Below are 19435 nucleotides of genomic sequence, written 5' to 3'. Positions count from 1 at the left end.
GCCGCCCCGGTGCTCCACAAAAATAGTCCGACGGAACACAGGCTCGAAAACAAAGGTTCCCGTGCACTACTACTACTCTTAATACTACTACTGCCACTACTGCCACTTTTAATAATACTTCTAGTAATAGGCCATTGAACAGGTAGTCCTTCGATTAAATGTTTGGCTGAATCATATGTGTATGTTTATAGTCCAATAAAAGAATAGTAAACATTCCCTTGATGCTCTGAGGGCTGTTTAATGGGATGACTAGCCAAATGATTTTATAAAGTGAATGAAAAATAAAAAATTGGCCATATGATCAATTATAAAATATATGGACAAATAGACCATAGTTTACACATTACTCGTAGCAAAAAAAATGGATAAATAGAGTTCGTCAGCTGACAATAGTATGGATCCAATATTTTTTTAACTGTCTGTGGTATGAATAAAGCCAGTGAGTTAACTACAAAGAAAAATGCAGTTTTTAAACGGTCAGTGTTTCAATATAATACAGATTCTGAATTGCAAATCATAATTATAACAAAGTTTATCAGGGAGTGTTCTTTAATTATCAGAGGAGGGGGTGGTTGGGGTATAACTTTTTTTCCTTTTTGACCCTCCCACAAGCTACAAATATTTTTTCTTGGGCCTCCCTGAGTAGCTTGGGGAAAATGCAGGACCCTCCCTCCACCATAAATCAGTTGTTAGATTTGTTAGATAAAAAAAAAAAATGTTGAATGAGGATGTTTGAAAGCTAAAAGTTGAAGACAAAATCATGGCATTGGCACAAAAAAGGCATTTTTTTACTCTTATTGTGCATGCTGGTTAGTTAATGCAAACTGTTTATTTTGGGCAAAATTTTAAATGAGACATAGAATAAAGGGATTTTCATGAAATATAACTACTTTGAGCTTAGATTTGGTTATGTGTTTTTCTGGCAGAATCGTTTGTCCCACATAGTGTGTCCAGTCCAACGATAGTTTCGGTTTTTACAGTTTCTGGCTATGATAAATGGTTTAATCTTGGCTATTTTTAAAGAAAACATGCCTTTCAAACCAGGGGGTTGAAAGGCATGTTTTCTTTAAAAAATTGCCTTAAAATAAATACAAAATACAGCCATGTAAAGTTGTATACCCCTCCCCAAAGCCAAAAATAAAACATAAGTCCCTCCCTGCTTCTTAAAAAAATATATGAAATGCCTCCCCATTTTGCACCACCCCGTCCCCCATCATAAGTAATGAACAGTCCCTTACTGTCAGCAAAAATTCTGATAAATTCAATTAATGAACTATAAATAGTAACATCAATGAATAAATGCAGTTTATGAATTGTCAGTAAGCTGCAGTGATAAATACAGATTTTGAAATGTGAAAAAATGCAATGATTAAATGAGTTAATTACTGTTAGCAATAAAATATTCTAAATGAATGCTAACATCTGTGGACAAATGCAGTTTATGAATTGTCAGTAGTAAACTGCATTGATAAATACGGTGTACAATCTGTGGCTGAGTGAATGCATGTGGGCGGGGCTTGTGTCTCTGTCTCGGGGTGTAGGGCGTGAGCGAGCGGCTGGTGGGCGCGCCCGCTGCGACGTTGCGGAGGCTTCAAGATGGCGGAAGCCCTGACAACTCAGGAGCAGCTGGTAAGGGTGTCTTTACGGATTTTTTCCTCATAACCCCATCACTTTCTACGTGTTCACATGTCACCTTCAGTTTCTTCTCTAACCGGCGGTTTTTTTCATATATTTTGTCACGGTGATTGTACTTGGAAACGATGTGGTGTAGTAAACAGCCCTGGCCCGTTCGTACTCTCCTGAGCCGACTGACTCCGGTGTGACTGACAGCAGTTAGCATGTGTGTTAGCATGATGGCGTTTGCTAGTAGTAGTAGGGACCACTTAACCGGCAGTGTATCAGGAATACTCGCTCCGCTGATAACCTAGCTTTACATGGACCACATTGAAATCTCCATATCGCTAATGTTAACAAACGATACGTTACCAATGGTTTGCCACATACATGTGGCTCGTAGTATCTTAAACGCTATCGTTAGCCATCCAGCTGCCACATGTAACCTAGCCGCTGGCTAATGCTAATAGCTATTGTTGACTTGCAGGGAATTTCCTCGACAGCTATCTTGATAGACGTAAAAAATCACGTTGGACCGAGTGTGAAGGTTAAAAATGACCAAACACTAATTGCTTTATGTGTTGGTTGCCATAATGTTCCATGACACAGGCAGACCAAGATCATGACTCTCATCAACGCGAGTGTTTGCTATGAGCCAACTAGCTCGCTGTGTCCTGCCTATCAGATTTACGGTCGCGAATTCACAGAAGTGATCCTCCGGTTCCTAGCATTGTTGTTGCCATCACTTTCTAGTAAAGGGGGTGGGCCTGACTTTGATGGCAAACATCAAATGTCACGCAGCAATTTTGGTGACAGTTTCATTTCATGCTACGTGTTTTATCTTTATCAAGCATTCTCAAGGTTATCTGATCTGTAAGCGGGGCATGCTTGTGCTGCTCTCCAGAGCTGCCGATTTGTTTCTTCACTGCTAACATCACTTTACCAGATCTAGTAACGCCACTCGATTAACCGCTGCGAGGACACTTGCTGTTCAAAATTTTTGTAGTTTTAGCTCGGTGATGAAGTCAACGACTTGTTGACTTTCGTTGGGTTAGCCCCACCGAGGCTAGGCGACCATCCTGGTGCTGGTGTTCAGCTACTGGTGGTAGCATACAGTGTATCCGAAGGGTGTGATTTAAAGGTACCTTCTCTGACTTGTGCCCCAAATCCGAAAGGTTTATTTCAGTTTACTGTTGGCCATATACAAACACGTCTTGGCAAAACCATCAGTGATTTAGGGAAAAGAATATATAAGGAAGAGTACCTTCAAATTACACATTACTTGATTAAAAAAATGGTGAATGATGACACAACAAACTACCAGGAACTGAATGCCAACTTGAGGGGTGTCAAGGGCACTAGATAGTACATTCTGATGCAATCGTGTGTCTGATTTGATCTCTTTCTTCTCTTGACATGATCGAAATGTCAGGACCAGGTGAGGGTTTCTCGAACATGGGTGTGTATTCGCAACATCAGTGTGTCCAGTCACAGCCTTGCGCTTAGTCGGCTCAGAAGTCTTTTTAAGTCCAGGTGTTGTAACTTGATAAACAACTGAATATGCATTATTTTTTGTAGACTCATTGTTGCACTGACAGCATGATCCCACACATGCATGTCAGGGTATTCCATAGTGTAACAATGCAGGGGTTGTGCCACCTCTGCTGACATCTTGAAAAATTACATATTTCCCATTGTTGTTAATAAATTACCAGTATCTATCGAGTTGTTCCAATTCCAATATCCGAAATACGTCCAATACTGCCTAAAATGCTGGATTGGGCACTGGCAAGTACATGATTCAATGCATCAGTCCAATACCACATGAGTTATTAATAAACGTTAAAGTAGTTTCACACGCAGATAAAACAACGGTTTTCCTGGAAGTGGAAATCAGTTATTCTTCGCTACTCTGAAACAGCAGCCTACACAGCAAGTTGTGCTTTGCAGCCACTGGCAGCTACTGTTTTTGAGAGTGGTGAAGAAGAATTGATTTCTGGGAAAAAGTGTTACATTAGCCGTTAGCAAAATCCCAGGAATTTGGCAGTGTGTTACACTGCTTAAAATAAAGATCAATGGCAATCTTCATATTTATTTGTTCATGTTTTACATGGGTTTTAACCTGAGCTATGCCATACAACAATGGGAGCAATCATTTCACATCCATACAGAGTTAGTAGTATATAGCTGTTCGCTGTTGTTGTTGTTGTTGTTGTTTTTTTAACCGAATGGTATTGGATCAGTACACAAGTTTAGGTATTGGATTCTATATCAGGAAAGAAAAATGGTACTGGAACATCTCTAACATATTAAAAAATAACATTCAGGTAAAAAAGAACTGGAGTGCTGTTTATTTCACACGGCAAATGCAATGCATTTAATGAGTGTGTCTGTGTTTTGCCGTCATCTAATGACACAACTGATCATGAGACAAGATGCATCACAGTCTGGGTGCATCTTGTTACCACATCTGCAAAACAATTCATAGAGAAACCCTATGTACGGATGAATATTTCACGTGACATCTGCTTTCTTCTTCTTCGTCCTATGAGAGGGTAGATTCAAATTTTGTACATAGCCGATCAGTTAATCTGAAGTGCCCATCTTAGACTCTCCTTGTACTGGTTACATTTTTGGAGGACAGATGCAGCTTACTTGAGTGACAACAAGCTGACTGTTGTCTCCTGGCATTTGAGTGCGCTTATCCTCGGCATCTTCCAGGGGCACAGCCTGCTGCTGCCTGCCATCTGTATCACACATTTTTGTAACTTTGGCAGGGAAAGAGCTACAAAGCTGAGGGGGCTGACAGACTCATGCATTCTCTTTGTCATGTCAGTTGTCATCTTCTTTCTGTCATCTTTTTTTCTTCACTATCGGTCTACTCCCTAAATTCCAAGTCTTTGATGTTTATTTCAGCAGTTTCTCCTCCTCTGGGTATTCCCCTTCTGCGCAGACTTCTTTTGCTTTCATCTCACCTCTCACACCTACAACCTCACCCCTTTTCTTCCATCTCCTCTCTCATGTTTGTCTCAGGCTGTGGAGGAGTTCCTGGGTGAGGTGCGTAGCAGGGAGCAGCCTCACAGCGCTGGGCTCGTGTCCCAACCAACAGCTGTAAAGTTTCTTATGGCCCGCAAGTTTGACGTCTCCAGAGCCATCGACCTCTTCCAAGCATACAAGGTACAGCAGTGCTTTGATTGGTGACAAAACTGAGATGACTATTCACTTTCTCTATTATCATCATGACACTGTAGGTCTTAAGTGGGGCTAAAAGATCTGGTGAAGATGTTCATTTGCAAGTTTTCTGACCTGACCTTTTCCTGATATTGTGATTTGAATTGTGAAAAATTTCTTTAAGTCTGTTTGGTGATGTAAACAGTATTAAATTCATAAGTTGGTATCAATTATCACAAATGTTGCTTGTTTGTAAATGAATTGTCTCGCATAGCCAGACCTGTCTCATGCTATTACAGGGCTGGAGAAAGGTCTGGCTGAACACATCATCGTTCTGCACTAGGGATGCATGATACTGGATTTTTTGCCAATATCCAATATGTCAATATGTAACAACTCATTTGCCCGATAACAGATACCCAATTTTAGTGATCATCAAGTCTCTTCTGTAGTGGAATTAACATCATATTATGCATGCATACTCTTGTCGTGATGGCCCACCAGCAGATGGAGACATGAAATACATTGTATTGTATGTAATATTCATTCATTGTGCAAAATAAGAAAAAGCACGTTGGCCAATTCTGATAGTATAGAATGTTGGCTGATACCGATGATATTATTGTGCATCCCTATTCTGCACAAAGGAAAAAACATTCTGGGTTGTTTTTATGTCTTGTAACCAATCACAACCTCCTTGCGAGGATGCATAAATGATTAAATAAATAATGTCTGGAGGGAGCTTGTTTTGGTGGAAAGGTGATTACAGCCATTAAAATGGTAAAATCCCCTTTAACAAAAAGGCCACATTAATGAAAGACGTTTTAACGTATAGGTTGCTTGCTCAGACATTTTTGTTGTGTCACACACAGCATTTAAACAAAGTTTGGATATAGATTTGGCTATGTGAGACTAGTTTTACACAGCAACCAGGATTTTGAAAACAGTAACACACAGAAAGCATGTTACTGTCTGAGATAGATGGCCCATAGTCTACATCCTGTGAGCCAGACCAGTAAATGAAAGGAATGAGATAATTTGATGTGGTTGCTTGCTGCTGTTAAGTGTTTGCTCACAGTGTAAAAGTTTTGATATCTGACTGACAACCCTCAATGACATGTTGACAGCTCTCCACTGTAGCAGCAAACAAGTCGTAAACCATGTCCTGTTATAACAGGTTGTACTTTGGCTCTGAATAACAATGTTTTATTCAAAACTGAATAGCAGCATGTTGTGCTGTGCGTGTGGGGAAGTCAGACCACTGAGGCTTCACTGCAGATGTATACAGGAGGGGGAAAACATATCACAAACACCCACAAAATCTAATTAGGATAACACTACAGAATCCCAGCAACAAACACAACCCTTTTCTCAATAATGTGTCAAGATATGCTGAGATTTTTTGAGGCTGCACTTTGTAGTGTTGTTATATGTATCCACCTTATTCTTAGCCACCATGATACCTTGCGTGAATTATGTGTGCAACTTCCGGCATTGAACCCAAACCGGTGATTTCCAGCGGTCAGTTTGTTTAAAGTACTCTATTCTTTCCAAGAACAATTTTCTAATGTAGGTTGAGAATGAAGTCAGATGGGTAAAGACAGGGATATCATGTGCTGACGCTGAGTGACGAACCTGTCAGTCTAGGTGTCATTCTCTTCTGCAAATTCTGATTTTATACTTTTTCTCTATGTCTCGTGAAACTCTTGTGGTTTCATTTCTCATATCAATGGTTCCTTTGGCAACAGGAACAATCCCTTTTTGTTCTGGTTACATGTTTAACACACAGTTGCTGAAGACAAAAATTTAGCTTAGACTGGTTGTTAGTCGTTACAGACACGGACAGAGCGACAGGTACCACAGCTGTGCAAAGACATTTCAGAGAATGCAAGGCTGGTTCTCTTAGGGAGTAATTTGCCTTCAGTTTAGCAAATACTGATTTTTTTAATCAAATATTAGCTAATGTTAACTACTCCCTAAGAGAACCAGCCTTGCCGGTTAGGCACCAAGAGTTGCCACTGGGACGAACCACAGACAGTCACAGTTCTGTGCATGAACCTTGAAGGCACAATCCACAACAAAGCACAAAAGTGTTGTCTGCCACTGACATTTGGTTTACAGCAGCAGACTATGAAATTCAATTAAATGTCCTTTTTGATGCTGTTTTACACACTGTTTTAGCTGCAAGTTCATGTCTTTCCCTTCCCTCTTGTCTCTGCATCATGTATAAAAATTAGAACACAAGAATCAAAGAGGGCATCATCAATATCAACCCTGACGAGGAGCCGCTACGCTCTGAGTTGCTGAGCGGAAAATTCACAGTCCTGGTGAGTACTAAAGCAATTGTGAGCCACACTTTAGAATACAGGCTACGCAGAAAATGTCGGTTATTTAAAAAGAGTTTTGTGTGTATGTGCATGTCACGCTGCACGTGTATGCTTGCTTTTGTGTCCCTTTATGAATAGAGATGAAGTAACAGATGCAAATGTGCATGTCCATAGTCAGATCTGCCCTTCTCACACATTGCATACAATGGAAGTACAATGACTTTGCATTGATGTATATGATAACCCGCTAATTTTCCTACCAGCCTGGCCGTGATGCAAAGGGTGCCGCTCTAGCGCTCTTCACTGCCCGTCTCCATCGGCCAGACGTCACCACCCACAAAGCTGTGCTGCAGGCCATCATCTATCAGCTGGACAAAGCCATAGAGAGGTGATGTCCTAATACATACAACTTTATTTTTGCACCCTGTTGTTGTAGTATGGAGTATTGCCTTATTTTAAGTTTCTCTCAGGTATGTTTTATAAAGTTGTATGTATATCTTATGGCAAGCTTCTTTCCTCTGCTTTTAATTTGAAAATTTTGTTCACTTCTCCCCAGTATACAAACTCAAAGAGACGGACTCATATTTATCTACGATATGACCAACTCCAGCTATGGTAACTTTGACTATGAGCTCTGTGTCAAGATCCTCAATTTGCTCAAGGTAAATAAATATACAGGAATATCGTCCATTGCTCTTAACTACTTGCCTTTAAGTTTTTGGTGTCAAAACTGTGTCTGTGAAATTACAAAAATCCTCTTCATCATTTTCTCTGTCTGATGTTTATATTTTCCAGGGGGCGTTTCCAGCTCGTCTAAAATGTGTCTTCATTGTGTCATCGCCTCTTTGGTTTCGTGCACCTTTCGCGGTCCTTCGCCTATTTGTGCGCGAGAAGCTGAGAGAACGGGTACGAACATCTGTTTTCAGTTGTTTAATGTAGGGATTGTGAAATTGGGGGCGAAACAATGTTTTTGTTGTTGTTGTTTATTTTGTTTTTGTTGCTACTTATTCCTGCCATTGTGCCAGGAAAACAAAGAACTTTTCATTTTTCAAAAAAATGTGAACTGTTTTTAAATCATTAAAAGGGAACTAATGTTGGGGCATCGGTAGCGTAGTGGATAGTGCCGGCGCCCCATGTACAGAGGCGATGCCTCACTGCAGCGGTCGCAGGTTCGATTCCGGCTTGCAACCCTTTGCTGCATGTCATCCCCCCCACTCTCTCTCTTTTTTCCACACAGATAGGCTCGGATTGTTAGTATAATTATCCCACAACATAACGTAAAGGAGAAATGAATATCTGTGTTTACCTTTAGCTGGATTCAGACATGTTCCTCTGCCTGTTGCAATTTTAGTATATGTGCTGCCGAAGTAACACTGGTCCCTCTCTCTCCTCGTCCGCTCTTCAATTTCAATGAGCTCTGCATCCTTGTACGTCCGTGTACATGTTGATAGTGAGTTTACTGTGTTCTTTCGTACTGAAGGAATCCTGGGGAAGATCTCTGTTTGTCCCAGATATGTTTTCTGTCGTCCCCAGGATGACCGTATGCAATTAGTCTCAAGCCCTGCAGCCTGAGCAAAATTAATGTGGCACAACAGAAAAACATTGGCCACTGCCATCAGTGAATGTCCTCTTATTTGCCGATAGGCCGCTGGCAGTCAACAAGGCGGATATCAGCCGATACCAATAATCAGCTGATAAATTTGTGCATCCCTAGTGTTATGTCGTAGTGTGTAAGATGTGTGGCTTTCATTGGTCATTTGAACTGTGTTTTCTTTCTTCTCCATTCGCCAGGTGTGCACAGTGAAAGCTCACGAGTTGGCCAGTCACATCCCAGTCTCCTCCCTCCCTGAACACCTGGGTGGGACATCCCAGTATAGCCACGTGGCTTGGATCCAGTCCTGTGTTAACACACACACAAACACTGTTCAGGGTGACACACAAGAACACGACACACATGACTGTGTGGGAAGCCTGCTGCGCTCCTACAGCTTAGAGTGCAGCAACACAAGCGCAGGCGCTACACTGTCCCACACCCATATAAACACACAGTTAGGTTCCGAGCTAGGCGTGGCTAACTCAAACTGCTACGATGATAGCAATGCTAACCCACACAATCACTGCAGTGTGGCAGAGGGCAGGACTCGAGGCCAAGGACAGTACCAGCAGAGCCCCCAGTCTGCTGCAAACAGGCCGCAGGGGAACCACCAACACTGGAACGGCTCGGCAGTGAGCGGGGCCAACATGGTCGTTAGTGGCTCGAGCCCCAATGCTAACATGAACGGTCGTGGCCGCCAAGCCCCTCCCCAGTCAGACACGCCCCCTGACACACCGCTTTCCCAGAAAGGTGATGGGGATGCGGTCGACGGAAAGGCAACAGACTCTGCCCACATGTCTCAGAATGATGACGTAAAGGAGGAAGAGGAGGAGGAGGAGGAGGAGGAGGAGGATGGCGAGGGAGAGGAAGGGGTGCCTCCATTGCCTCAGAAATCTTTGCCCCGCCCTCCCCACCAGCCCTCCTCCCAGTCCCCGCCCCTGTCTTCATCATGGGGTCCCGATGATGAGGATAGCTGCATGGAAGTGTCTGTTCACATGCCAGAGCAGGGAGGCATGACGGTGCATGATCTGGTGGAACATGTGAAGAGAAAGAAGAAGAAGGGGATTTACCAGGAGTACGAGGAAATCCGGAAGGAGCCACCAGCAGGCACCTTTGACTACTCTAAGTAAGAGAATCTCTTTTTATTCCTCAGTGTGCTTCTGTCTCTCTGCCAGTTTCTTCCTTTATTTTCAGTTTCTCTGTACTAAGGTGAAGGAAAATGACGACACATCTGCCCACTATTTAAATCTGTCAATATTTCTGTAAATATTTCACATTGTACTCAATTCTGCCATTCCAGAAAACTGTCCAATCAGATAAAGAACAGGTACAGTGATGTTCTCTGCCTGGACCAGTCACGAGTGCGACTCTGCCAGCTCTGTGATGACGAGGATGAGGTAATGATAAAAACATTAGATTTCATTTCTCTCCTTCTTTCTCTTGTTTTAATGAATAATTTCATTCACAGATGTTCTCTAAAAGTTACTACTTTGTAGATGAAAGATGATGTTATGAATGTTTGCTGCCAACATCAGTCATAGAGGCCTCTGTTCCACCCTCTCATAAGAAGTATGTACTGGTTACGTCTCAGAGAATATAATGTTATATGTTGCATGCATTTAGTTGAGTCATTGGTGGAGGGCGCTGAGATGATTGTAAAAGATTGGCTGGAGATGTAAATGTGGAAAATGGAAGTTGTATTAGCAGTTAAATTTCAACACTAACACTGGTGTGACAACTTTCGGGTCTGTTCTTTGTGATGTCTTGACCTGTTCTCATCTTACGGGTCTGGTATGTGTGACTGGAAAGTGAAATGCTTGGCAATATCATATGCTGTGGGTTTCATGTTGTTTAAAGGAAAGGCCTGCTTTTGGCAAAGGGGGTCTTCTTTTTGTAAAATGAGCACAATGTTGTCATAAGTGATGCTAAAAATTGCCAAAACTATGAACATAAGTCCAGGTTGTTAAAAGTCCTTCAGACAAAGTAAAAAGGTGGTATGACTTTGGAACAAATGTTGGTATTGGCAACAAGATGAATCTCAGGAACTGGAGAAACTTAATATTGACTGAGAGGATTCATATTGTGTATAAATTAACATTGTTTGACACTCCAATCTCCAGATTTAACCATTCAGTGCAACTGAGTGACTGGCCTTAAAATAGGCCAATAGTAATGTTCAGTGTCCTCCTACAGGAGGCAGTAGATCCTAACCCATACCAGTAAGTCTCATGCTGTTTTCCTCTGTGTGTTTTGCAGACATCAGATTACATTAATGCCAGTTTCATGGATGGGTACAAGAGGAATAATGCCTACATCGCAACTCAGGGTAAGCAGCTGTTGACACAACCTACGCTCCTACATATGATAATATTTATAAAGTCCTTTACACCTTTTCTGCTCTAAGGTAGGGATGTTCCTAACGACTAATTTCCCTGATGTTTCAATTGAAGTTTAAACCTAGACTAGTTGACTAGTGTAAAATAAAAGGAAACACCCAGAAAACAAAGTTTAGCACAGTTTCATCTTCAGACTGTTTCAAATCTGACAACATAAACATTCTAAATGGGTCCAAATGTATTTCCTGTTGCAATGTTTGTTAATGTAGCAGCTGATGAGGAAACTATAAAAGAAGGAAAGGACAAGATGTCAGTGACAGCGTTCAAATTTTGCAATGGAGCCAGGGTTCGGTGCCAGTTCTGTTGAAGTCACTGGGGCGGGCAACCCATCGTGTCTTTGTTGTTTCCCCTTTGACTGCGTTATCCTTCCACAGGATTAAGAAAAACACACATTACATGATGCTGACTGACATTTTTTTTTGTTATTGGTTTCCAAACTGATCATGACTCTGTCCATCAGCTACATACAGCTCAACTCAAGCCCCTGTTTGCTCCAAACTACATAACAATACATGAACAAACAGGGCAGGTCTGACAGTTATATGAAGTTATAACCAGATCAATTTATTAATGGCTGTGATTATTATTCTGGCTGGACTCAGTGATTTACATTCGCACTAATGTTAGTCATCTAATGTTAGCCTTTATTATGAGCTAGTGCGCACACTAGTCATAACAACACCTTTTTTAACACCTCTGAAGGATTATTTCTCATTGACGTTTACCATTTTATCTCCAAATAGATGTTGGTAGGCTGCCGGCTAGCGTTAGCTAAACAGAATGCAAATGCTAACTTAGGTTATTGACAAACAAAATAACAAGTACCGTTAATTGATAAAAGTCCAAATTTATAGTAATTTAGCGATTAGCCTCACCTCCTGATTATATTAGGAAATATTACAGGGCTGGCTAATGTTAGCCTTCCTGAATATTAATAAATATCAACAACCGATTCAAGGTTGATTCGTTGTTAATCAAATACATGTAGCCTACAATACTACCTGCTACCAGCGGGTAGGTTAGCTGTCTTGGACCCAACAGGAGCTTGGACAGAGCCATGATCTGTGTGGAGACTAATAACAAGGAAAACAAATGTGCCCATTTAGATAAAAAGTGTCAGTGAACATCATATGATGTGTGTGTTTTTTTTAATTTGGTGGAATAATTTTTCAGTTAAAGGCAAAACAACAAAGATATGATGGGCTAAAGTGTGATTCTGCTTCATAAACTAAAATAAAACTTGCACCACAGTCTGGCTTCAATCCAAAATTCAAACGCTGCCACTGACATCATTTCCTTTCCTTCTTTTATAGTTTCCCTGGTTGCTGACAGGAAGTACACAGGGATCAGAGCTGTTGCCCTAGCAACAAAATAACAATGAAACCATCCATAAGGCTAAACATAGGACAAAAAAAAATACTACATATATTTTAAGAACCATTTGAAATCAATAATCACATTTTTTAGAAACCAAATCGTGTTTAAAATGCAGCTGAAATGTGTAGCACTTTGCACCGCGCATGAACACTGCACATTATCGTACAAAACATGACGACAACTCACAAAATAAAATTTGAATGATAGCTTTTTATTTAGGCCACTGTGTGTTTAACGTCCAGACTTATCGTTACTCAGAAACACAGTCACTCACGTGGTATCTCTCATGCATGAGTGTGCACACCAGCTCAGTGGCCTAGTGGTAGAGTGTCCACCCTGAGACTGGGAGGTCGTGGGTTCGATCCCCGCTGGGTCATACCAAAGACTATAAAAATGGGACCCCCTGCCTCCCTGCTTGGCACTCAGCATCAGGGGTTGGAATTGGGGGGTTAGATCACCTCATGATTCCCGAGCACGGCACCGCTGCTGCTCACCGCTCCCTCAGGGGATGGGTCAAATGCGGAGAACAAATTTCACACACTCAGGTGTGTGACAATCAACGGAACTTTAATCTTTAATCTTTAAACACCAATTGGCAAACACATCCAGGCTTCTCAGGATCTTCCGTGTGCCAAACTAACAACATCCAACCGGCGCAAGTGTGTGTGAAGACTTGGACATACTTTGTGCGTCTGCAGACAGCTGTGGACTTGTACTGGTCGTGCACATGCACATGCTGTCTGACAGCGCTTGTATGTGTTAGGCCGTGTGTGTGAAATGGAGAGAAAGGGAGAGTTTTCCATGATCAGAGCTGCTGTCTTACATGCCAATCCTCCCATTGTTTCTGGTTATTTCAATAATATGTTTAAACAACTAGTTTTCCCTGTGCTGACTAGCAAGGGTAGCAACATTTGATCAGCCAGTCAACTAATCACACACACGCCTATTTCAGAACCTTCTCAGTCACCCTCGCCTCAGTAGAATACAATTTGGTGTTCCCATGACCTTATAGACTTTTTTGTCCTTCAGGTCCTTTGCCAAAAACTTTTGGTGACTTCTGGCGCATGGTGTGGGAACAGATGGTACTTATCATTGTCATGACCACCAGGTAAGACTCCTGCTACATCTGAGTTTTGAAATGTGTTAGAGATTTACAAAGGGTGTTTGTATACAGAAGTGGTTGTCCAAGTAGCAACTTGTCCTCAATGGGCTGATGATTAAAAAGATGTTTACGTCTGTGTGTCTCAGGGTGGTTGAGCGTGGGAGGGTCAAGTGCGGTCAGTACTGGCCTCTTGAGGAGGGCAGGACTGAGCAGTACGGATACTTCTTAGTTAGGAACACACACATCCAGGTGTTTCAGGACTTCAAACTCTCCCATCTTGAACTTTACAACACACAGGTAAGTCACACTGAATTCATTGGTATTTAAAAATTCTTAAACTAAGTCTGTTAATTTGAGGTAATAAAATGTTCTTTCTAATATCTTTAATATGAAGTATTTTCAATGGCATCAGAGGTGTTGAAATTTCTAATAAAAGAGAACTTGATATGACATTGCTGACTCCAGATTGAGTGTTTGCTTTGTCAGTGGAATCTCTTCCATGTTTAAGGTATCACTATTTCATGTAATTCGATGATCATACTTGGCATATTGGCCCACATGCTTGTACATGCCATTTCAAAAGAAAGAATCTGATATCTTTCTGTTTTCTTCTCTGAACCTTTGTGACCTATGATCAGTCTGGAGAGAGACGGGAGGTGTGCCACTACCTCTATGTCAGCTGGCCAGATTTCGGAGTACCCAAAAGTGCTTCTGCAATGTTGGACTTTCGTGAGCATGTACTTCAGAAGAGGGAGGCTGCAGTCCGGAGCCTGGGCTCTAGTTGGACGGGGCCTCCAGGGGGCCCCCCTGTGGTTGTGCACTGCAGTGCTGGCATTGGCCGCACAGGTAAACGCTTGCACCATTGTGCAGTTCAAATACTTCTGCAATACATTTAGTGGCCACTTCATTTGATATACTGCTGTGTTTATACAAATACACATTCCTTTCAGTTATGTGGCTTTGTGTTGACATACAGTGGTGGTGTTGCTGTAAAACTATATCAAATGAAAATTTTCAATACCAGCCAGTGCAGTACCTTAGAGTTTTAGTACGGATATGAAACATTTTTTCTGGACACTTTTTATGAAAAATTTTGCTACAAACCCCTTTTTCATTTAACAAAGCAAGCCAAAGTTCCAAAATGTCAAATGTTGTATAAAGACAAGAGTTTGTACAAGAACTTCTAAAAATCTAAAACTGGTGAACTAATAATTGAAACCTCTCTAGAGCCCCTTTCCCACTGCACAAAAAAACCACCAACACCTGCTAACATCTGGCTTTTTAATGTAATGGGAAGGGTTACAATTGGCACTCAGTCAGCTCCAGCTCTGTTCTGCATTGATGGAAACACAACACCTGCGTGAACACGCTAATTTTAGCTCCTCTACCAGCAAGATGCAATGACGCACCACCACAAAATATCATCCGTCTCTACCCAAACAGCGTTCAACATCACAATAGCCTGCACTGGCTAATGTTTACTGACCTGTTCTCTGGCTGGCCGTGACATCAAACATGACACACCAAAAAACTCACAATTGACATTTTCTCATGTAACCTCTCCACCCTCATTCTGTCCATCTATGCTTCTCTCCCGTCCGCCCGACCAGGCACGTTCTGTACACTGGACATCTGCCTGTCCCGGCTGGAGGACATCGCCACAGTAGATGTCCGTCAGACGGTGCGGCGGATGCGTACGCAGAGGGCTTTTAGCATCCAGACCTGGGACCAGTACTACTTCTGCTACACAGCAGTCATCGAGTATGCCCAGCGCCACGGGAAACTGAGCCCAGTGCAGTGGTCTGACTCGGACCTAGAGACTGACAGCGAGTGAGTGACACACAGAGGGACAGAAAAACGAATGGGATAGCCAACCTAAGCCGAAGTCATAGGAACGAAAGAGTGAGGAGTGACGTTTCAGAGAAGAGGAGGGAGATGACTCTTCTGCCATAAAAGAGAAGAGACAAAGGATGGAGATGTTGTTTTGGCTTCTGACGTAATGACACAGACTCCCACAATCACTCTTCCGTCATATGAATGAATCGATGGAAGAGGTAAAGAGCTGGAGGGAAAAAAAACAGGGAGTGGAGACTGTGTCACCGATTGAGCAAGCTGTCCTGCCAATTTCCGAGCCCCTTTTTATTTAGCAAACTACAGGGGGACTTGGCCTGCCCTGAACCTGTCTTGTTGACAAGAGAGTTGTACGAGTTGTAGCATTTTTATATTGACTTGCACATGAGGAATGACAAACTTGAACTGTACCCCTTGACACCCTCCAAACCCCAGTCTTTGTTCTTTTGTATTTCTTGTTCCTTTTCAACCCTGAACAAGTCTGTGATCACAGATAAAAAGTGAGGGGGATGAAAAGATGAAACTTGAAAACATTTTTTGTTTGTGTTTTTTTATTTTTTTGAGAGGAAATGGCTGTGTGTGAGCAAATGGTCGTAAGTGACAGTAGATCAGTGTGTGAGCCATTTAGTCCATTTCCGTTTTTTTTTTTTCCTCCCTTTATTTTCCATGTCCTTTTTTTCTATGGTGCATTTTCTACGTGTGTTTCATATTTGTGCATATGTAGACTAACTTTTCAAAGCCAAAGTCCTCACCCTGAATGCTTGGATGTACTCCTTACTGAGATATTATAGACTGAAGCCCATGTATATTCTTGTAACATACATTTATACGTTATTGTGCATAATAACAACCTCTGAAAGAAGAGCAAAAAAAAAAAAAAACTTGTTTAATATAATTGACTTAACCGTGAGAAGAAATATCTATGTAGCGAGCCAGGCTATGACAAAATACAGAAAAGTGTTCTGGTATTAAAAACTGATATCGTATTACAAATCTGCGCGATTTGTCAGGTCTAACATCATCTTTACTGTCGGAGCGTTCTGATCGGACGATCTTAAGTAATTTGGCCTTAACTTGATTCACTGCCTCGTCGTTCTCAGACCTAAAACATACCTGAAACTGTAAACTTTTATTTCCCCTTTTGTTCTTCCCCTTTTTTGAATCTTACTCCCTCAATACCACAACTGTTATGTTTGATTCTCGAGGTATGTTCTGCCTCAGATAATTGTGCCTTCAAGTTTTCCTTAGCTTAATGTCTCGCTAGTATAGTAATAACACCCAAACTAGTGCACTTGAATAGTACACGTTGACTATGTATCACACAGGACACCCACATTTTGCCTAATATGGTCCTGTACATAGTACACTACTTCAGAATAACATGAAAGTAGTGAGTTATCTGGGACTAAGCTCTGGTTTGAGACATGGCTATTCTTTTATCATTTGACCTCAGGGGGTAATTCTAGTATTTTTTGCCTAGTGTCAAAGATCCGTTTCTGGGTTTGCCTCTGGTAAATTATCATTTAAGAAAGAAACTATATCAACTTTATTTTGTATTTTTTACTGTATTGTATCCTACTATATTTATGTCTTTGTAAAACTTCTACAATATTGAAATCAGTGAATGTTGGTACGATGCTACAAAGAAAAACAAAACCAGTTATTGCATTTGATAAGCTGAACAAATCAGATGGGGAGTGAAATATATTTTTTGTTTTTCACGATGAAAAATTGGTGGAAAATGTCACTTGCCATTGTATTTTCAGAACTGACTTGTATAAATGGTGATTGTTCGATTCTAGGACAATAGGGGGGAGGGCGTGGGGGGGGGGGGGGGCAGCTAACGAGTATGTTTTTAGACAGCTTATTGTTAAACTCAGTAACGATTACATTAACGTCTTGTACTGTCTGGTACCCAATGCCAAGGACAAAGCAAAAAAGAGCTATCAAGAGAAAAAAAAATTGCAAAAAAGACAAGTGGCTGCCATTTCAGTTCACAAAACCCCAGCTTGGTGTCTGTGAGTAAAAAAAAACATAAAAATATCTATATATTTCAAATGGATTAAGGTTTATCAGCATGGAAAGCGAGCCTTGAATGTTTTTCGGGGTAATGGTGTCCGAGCAATTTAGTCAGGACAGACATGGATATTGTTGGTGAATGTGGACCCTGCATCCCTCAATGCCAAAGGCCCAGGCTCACCCTAAAGATTTTTTCCTATGACACATCCTCAACAGCCTACTAGCATGGACCTACCAGTGCAGCCTTGCATCCACGGACACAGAAAGACTCGGGAGCACCTTGGGAACATTACTAAAGATAATGTATAGACACAAAATGGGAGAGTGTGTATGTACAAGAGTCCCCATGCTATTTTTAATTTGTTGTATGAGAAACGGAGAATGCAACGTGCATTTGTCATTGGTGTTCATTTAATGTTTCTTTCTGTGCTTTAAGTTCTCGTGATTGAATTATGGCCTTTTACATGCTGTCAGCCCGGCTGTCCCATTAAAGCAACGGTATTACTATCTTGAATGAGTATGAAGCTAATGTGATCTCTTCTTGACTGAACAGTGTGGTGCATAGATTAAACGTGCAGCATGAACATGTCCACCATGTTTTCAAGCAAATCTTCACTTTCCATTCAGTTTGTTTTTTCTGTCCTCCAATCAACACTCAACATAAGCACATATATGTTTGTTTCAGTAGACTATGATTTGTGCCTGACACCAATGAAGGGAACCCACAAACACTTTCTCAAGTACTGCACATTAAGTTTAAACTTGAGATACTTGTACTTTATTTGAGTACTTTCATATGATACCCCTTTATACTTGCACTCTACTACATTTCAAGAAAAGTTTTTATTCTAACATTATTTGCCAGTTGTAGGTTACTAGTTACTTTAGAAATTAAAATTTTACATATGAAACACTTGATGAGATTATAAAATACACTCAAATGCATTACTTTGTTTATTTTGTCAGGTTTATATATTGCAATTACATTCACATTTTCCAACAAATTGAGTTAAAAAATATATTAATAAAACTAAGCTAAATAAACTGAATTTCTGTCACAAAAGCTCAAAGAATTAACCTAATTTACTATATAAAGTTTGGGTAATTCTTAAAAATTGTGTATTCCAAATAAGCTAATGTTTATCAACATATTTAAATTACATAGAATTTATTAATTGTTAATGTTCATCAACATATTTGAAATACTCAGAATTTATTAACTGTAATTACATAAACTTCATTTAAGTAAATTAGGTAAATTCTACAAGCTATAGGTAAATAAATTCTCATAGTCTGTTTATCTCAGTTGTATTTATTTTACTTACTTAAATGAGTTCATGTTAGAATTACTTGACTCAATTCAATAGAAATGTTGTATGTAATAGAAATACATAAACCTGACATAGACCAAATAATTACTTTGTGAGTGTATGAAATATTGCTATAGATCAAATTACCCAACAGTATAAAAGAAAGATCCAACTCAACCAATTCAAATAGTAACATGCCACTTGGCCCACACATTAATGTGTCAGTAATATATCTTTGGTGTGAAACTCATGAGGCATCACAAAACATAAACATAAAATGAATCTCAAAATGAATTAATATTTAGGGAAGGATCTGTTATTAATTCATATTTTGAGTAAAAATATATATAACCAGGCATGCCTGACTGGGTTAGGGTTAGTCTAACCCCTAACCCTACCCCTGATGTAAACAAACCCTTTACCATAACAGACAGCATATTTATTTGTTTTCTAGTGTTAGATGATACTTTCAATGTGTTTTGCATTTTGGTTTAGAGGGCCAACTTTAATTTTTAAGTTTCTGGTTCCCTAAATTACTGTGCCCTGCAAGCACTGCACCTGTGTTGTTTACAATGACTGTGTTTACATGCACCAAATATTTTGGTTGTGCCCTAATTTTCCAAAAAGGACAATATTCCTGCTAAGCTGTTTAAATAGTTAATGAAAATGAATAT

At 40.6% G+C, this 19435-nt stretch overlaps 1 protein-coding gene across 1 annotated transcript; it reads left to right on the top strand.

The window, feature by feature from the left end:
* Positions 1–1538: 1538 nt before the first annotated feature.
* On the top strand, positions 1539–15634 carry ptpn9b (protein tyrosine phosphatase non-receptor type 9b). The gene is made up of 13 exons (XM_033625015.2): positions 1539–1629; positions 4648–4791; positions 7023–7112; positions 7376–7500; positions 7669–7774; positions 7908–8018; positions 8904–9832; positions 10007–10103; positions 10963–11032; positions 13509–13587; positions 13728–13878; positions 14220–14427; positions 15192–15634. Exons 1-13 carry the CDS (start codon positions 1597–1599, stop codon positions 15413–15415), a joined length of 2367 nt encoding a protein of 788 aa, XP_033480906.1. The 5' UTR covers positions 1539–1596; the 3' UTR covers positions 15416–15634.
* The last annotated feature ends 3801 nt before the right edge of the window (positions 15635–19435 follow it).

The sequence above is a fragment of the Epinephelus lanceolatus genome, chromosome 3 (assembly GCF_041903045.1).
Source record: "Epinephelus lanceolatus isolate andai-2023 chromosome 3, ASM4190304v1, whole genome shotgun sequence".
Classification (NCBI taxonomy): domain Eukaryota; kingdom Metazoa; phylum Chordata; class Actinopteri; order Perciformes; family Serranidae; genus Epinephelus; species Epinephelus lanceolatus.
Note: the sequence above shows the minus strand (reverse complement) of the source record. Positions and strands in the feature narration are given on the sequence as shown.

What these genes read in the sequence shown, in the direction of transcription:
- ptpn9b (XM_033625015.2), top strand. Translation starts at nt 1,597, where the DNA reads ATGGCGGAAGCCCTGACAACTCAGGAGCAGCTG. An exon ending in ACCTCTTCCAAGCATACAAG is followed by an intron (nt 4,792 to 7,022) that starts GTACAGCAGTGC and finishes TATAAAAATTAG; the next exon opens with AACACAAGAATCAAAGAGGG. An exon ending in CTGGACAAAGCCATAGAGAG is followed by an intron (nt 7,501 to 7,668) that starts GTGATGTCCTAA and finishes ACTTCTCCCCAG; the next exon opens with TATACAAACTCAAAGAGACG.